This window comes from Apium graveolens, chromosome 1, assembly GCF_009905375.1.
Source record: "Apium graveolens cultivar Ventura chromosome 1, ASM990537v1, whole genome shotgun sequence".
NCBI lineage: Eukaryota > Viridiplantae > Streptophyta > Magnoliopsida > Apiales > Apiaceae > Apium > Apium graveolens.
This window is the reverse complement of record NC_133647.1, coordinates 11424696-11429243: the sequence shown is the minus strand read 5'-3', so window position 1 is coordinate 11429243 and position 4548 is coordinate 11424696. Positions and strand designations below refer to the sequence as shown.

At 35.0% G+C, this 4548-nt stretch overlaps 1 protein-coding gene across 1 annotated transcript; it reads right to left on the bottom strand.

Annotated features, from left to right (window-relative positions):
• Window positions 1-458: 458 nt before the first annotated feature.
• LOC141660898 (protein LNK4-like) lies at window positions 459-4068 on the bottom strand. Its single transcript, XM_074467883.1, has 6 exons — window positions 3899-4068; window positions 2950-3267; window positions 2305-2476; window positions 1608-1724; window positions 1368-1513; window positions 459-1025 (listed from the first exon to the last, which is right to left on the bottom strand). The coding sequence occupies exons 2-6, from the start codon at window positions 3237-3239 to the stop codon at window positions 779-781; spliced, it is 972 nt and encodes a 323-aa protein (XP_074323984.1). The 5' UTR covers window positions 3240-3267; window positions 3899-4068; the 3' UTR covers window positions 459-778.
• Between the last annotated feature and the right edge of the window lie 480 nt (window positions 4069-4548).

Sequence of the window (4548 nt, the reverse complement as noted above, 5' to 3'; positions counted from 1 at the left end):
TTGAAGAAGAATGTTAGTGAAATAGTGTTCTGAGCTTACATCTGAGTTTTGTAAGCACGATCACTGCACGTTTACTATTGAATAACCGCGCGCGTTAAGGGTCCTCACCGTGCCTGCCTTCCGGTAGAGTTGGTCTGGATTGTTGGCTGTGTATGAGGATAAACCTAAGCTGTTCGAAACAATATGGTGAGCCGGAGTGCAGGACTACTGTGGAGAACTATGTTTTTCAAATAGATCAACATGTTAAACTATGAACTGGATTAATCCTGGTGTAGTGTTGATCAAGTGACAAACTCCCTACCATCTAACATTACCCATTCTTTGCCCCTTTCGAAGGAGGCAGTTTGTTTACGTATGAACTCCGGAATTTAAAATGAGAGAACTATAATATCTTTGCAGATAACATGACTTGAAATACAATAGTAGACCTTAATTGTTCAGGGAGAAATACGAGAATCTATAAAAAAATAGTAAGCATATTGAAGAAGCTGGAGGTGTAAAAGTTCATCATCTCAAACCTAATATACTACAAAACCGAGTTATGCAGCTAGCTATGAACTGAGCCCTGCATATGATCAGCAAGTGCACCGTGCCTATGACATATATATACACCCAAAAGCTTACAATACTATAATAGAAGTTTGAAAGGTTTCACTCCCTTTATATAAAGTTTTAGCTTGACAACATAAATGCTCCACCACACCTCGTGTAGATTGGGTGGCTATCAGCACATCTTGATTAATCAGTAGTGCTGATTTGTTGTTGGTCATGGTAATACCTATTTACCGACGATAGGAACTTCAGCATCACCAACTAACATAGGGAAACAAGTGGCCCATGGTTCACTTGAGTTGAACTGGAATTGCTCTGTTCTTCCATCAGCTTCAGTTTTTACATATTGTGTTTCTGCTACGGGGGCTTGACTTTCTTCTTCAACGTAGAAATCCATCTTGGCAAACATAAGGTTGGCTACAGCTCTGTCAATGGCATTAGTCTTTGATTCTGTCGCCTCTGTCTCTTGAACCCTAAAAATAGAAAAGATAGAACTAGTGATTAGAAAATAAATAATCTTTACGCGAACAAGAGTATACCAAACTTAACCGTCCTTAATCATTATGTTGACATGCATATTTATTCAGCTAACACAACTAAAATATCAGACATGTATTTATGAGTCGCACTGCCTAATGCTTAATGCTAGTACTACTATATGAATCAACTATTTTAAAATGAAATATTTATAAAATTCTCTGAACAGATTGCTAGCTTTGCCCTTTAGAAATTAACAATCAATATCCCAGAGGAGAATTTTGTGAAAAAATTCAATGTTAAGACTGCAATAAATTGTAATTTACATTAAAACATACCTAAATTTGTCGTTATTAACTGTCTCTACTGTCGTCTTTTCAAGAACATCATCTCCATTTTGGACTGAGGTCGACGTGTTCGTCCTGGAGTTCTCCGCAAGACGATACAAAGAATCTCGAAAGCAATTTCTCGTCTTCAAGTTCAACTGAATATCCCAAGAAATTATATGACCTCGGTTAATATGCTTTTATACGTCACCACAACTCAATAATGATACTTTTGGAATAAGATTTTAATACCTTTGACGTCACCATTTCAAGCTCCTGCAGCACTGATTCTTCTATAGATGTCTGATCATGCATATATTCCCTTCCAGTACCATGCTCAGATGCCACAGAATCCTTTAGCACCGGTTCCTTGATTAAAAGTATAATGATTAGTAACCTGATAAGCCCAAGTGTCGGAATTACAACTGGCTTTAGTATATTTTAAACTTAGAGAAGTACTAAAACTACGAAGAAGATAAAACCAATTGTTAAAAAAATGTGATGCCTATAACGACCAAAACAAAGGTATAAAAGAGGATATAACCAATTGTTGAAGTAAATGTACAACTACCAAATGAAATTACTACATTTTAGCAGGACCGAAAAACATAGAGCATAGATTGAGGACAATTTTTCTTTCAAAACAAGGCTGCTCAAAAACCTGTATTCCTAAAAAATAGTGGAAAGACACAATACAATGACAAAACAGCCCCTATACTGTATATTTAACTAATCAATGCATTAATAAGGCTCCTTTCAATAGATACTTGGTGTTACAAACGGTAGCTCAAGATTTTGATTATTCGTAATTGATTAGTGAATGACGAAATGGTTTACTGATTTTCAATACTCATTTACACCATTAACAAGAAAAAATGAGTCAAATTTGACTTCACTGAGTTGTATATAAATATTTGCTCATTAACAGACACAATAGGGAAATTCTCACCTTTCCGGATGGAAAAGAATTGCTGGCTTCTCTATTCCAATCTTTCGTCGGAGAAAAGGTATCATTATCAAAATAGTTTGAGCCACCAAAACCATTTGAGTTGGAAGGAGGAGAAAAGCTAGATGATCCATAAAGATTCTCAGTAGCTAAATCTTCATCAAGTAATGAATTCCTGCAAATATGTACAGAAACAAATATCAAAAATAGGAACACAAAAATGTCTAGTAGATCACTACACCGAGAGAGCACATAAATATTAGGTACTGCAAAAAATTTATATATACAGCTAGGCTACGTCCTCGATATTGAGATAAGGAACACTCCACAACTTGAGGCATACTTCGATGGTAGTTATATTGAATAACTCTTGTCCACATATGCTATATGGAAACAATTATAATCTAATATGGGTCTTGTGGAGGCTGGAGCAGATATACATAGATGATTTCCACATAAAAATCTTGTAAAGTTTAATTTTTCATCTGCTTATTCTATAATGCTTTGAAAAATGGTTCATCTTACTTGAAGTACCACCAGAACCTATCCGTGAGTGTAAACAGTTTAGTGGAACATTTAATGAACTGTCCTAGCAACTAGCTTCTATACACAACAAACGATAAAACATATTTCAGAAATCATGCTTACATATAAATTTCATCCATCTGAATATCGGAAGGCCGATGTGAAGGTGTTCCCCACTGCTGTAAATTATTTTGATATCCATAGCCCATGCTCGAATTACTAGAGCACCCCATTTGATGCCGGGATATACTAAGGTCCAACTCATCGCATAAATTTTCTCCATCGAAATTCTTCTTAGGGAAATCGGATACTCCCCACTCAGACCAACTATTCGGTGATGGAAGCCTATCAATTTGTTTCATATCTTTCGGCACAACAAGATCATCTCCATCATTTGAAAAATACCATTCCATAAGAGAAGTCCCAATTTTAAAGCTGGATCTACAAACAAAAAATAGAATTACGAACATGAGCCAAATCAAACTAAGCACATATGCATACATCATAGTAAACACAAGACAATATATCCCATATTTGACCATTAAAACACACAAACATTACCCTAAAAAGAGTTTTATACAAGGGTATCATCAGTTTCAAGAACATAATCAAGAAATGAACATAAATACAAGAAAACCCCCAATACCATTCTTTCGCATCTAACAAGTATCAAGCATATCAACCACAAAGAAAGTCACTTTATTGAAAAATCACATATACATACATGATACATAAATACAAACATATACACAACTAAATGATTATGATATTCAATCAAAGTATGAAGATTCTTTTCAAAATCAAAGAACACACACACACAAACACACACACAAGAACAAATATGAACCTGCAGATCTTAACAATCTAACAGACACTTCACAATCATAAATATGGGATAATACATACATATATAACACAAATTCATGTTCAAGAACACACACACAAACACACACACAAGAACAAAGATGAACCTGCAGATCTTAGAAAATAATCTAACAAACACTTCACAATCATAATAATGGGACAATACATACATATATATCACAAATTTATGTTCAAGAACACACCATACCTTAAAAAACACAATCTTTAGACAACCCAGATTGAGATTCAGCAAAACAAGACTGACCCAGATGAAAGAACCACACAATCTTCAACAAAGTTGATGCTTTTCTTGAAAAAGATGAGAGAAACTTGAGAGGCGGCTGTGTGTTGTTTTTGGAAAGTGTTGAAGTTAGAGATAGGAAAGTGTATTGTACTAGACTACTAGTACACTTGCCTTTTTAATTTGTGGCTGAGAAATGAAGGTCTAATTTGTGGTTATTAATCATCCATCTAAAACTGGCTTGGTATTGGTCCACGTGTCATGATGGTTAATGTTAGTGGTTTTTGTGGATGCCATGTGTGAACAAGTTGTGGTGTGGGATCCAGGAGGTTTGCAACTTGCGTGCTCACTTATCCGGAGATTCCTATGTTTACGTACATCTGTAAGACTTTACAATTATAGATAAGATGATCATTACCTTTACAAAATTAATTTTTATTATATTATATTATTCTCACAATTTACAAAGAACGGACAGTAAGTATATCTTCCGGGGATATGTTGAGCGGGGAACCGCCCAAGTTTAATAATCGAATGGAAAGTGATGGTTCATGTTGTTAATAAACGAGTCATATTAATAAAAGAGTCGAATACGAGTTTTTTATGAATATTTGAAT

What these genes read in the sequence shown, in the direction of transcription:
- LOC141660898 (XM_074467883.1), bottom strand. Translation starts at nt 3,239, where the DNA reads ATGGAATGGTATTTTTCAAATGATGGAGATGATCTTGTTGTGCCGAAA. An exon ending in TTGAAATGGTGACGTCAAAG is followed by an intron (nt 1,514 to 1,607) that starts GTATTAAAATCT and finishes TGGGATATTCAG; the next exon opens with TTGAACTTGAAGACGAGAAA. An exon ending in GTTAATAACGACAAATTTAG is followed by an intron (nt 1,026 to 1,367) that starts GTATGTTTTAAT and finishes TTCTATTTTTAG; the next exon opens with GGTTCAAGAGACAGAGGCGA.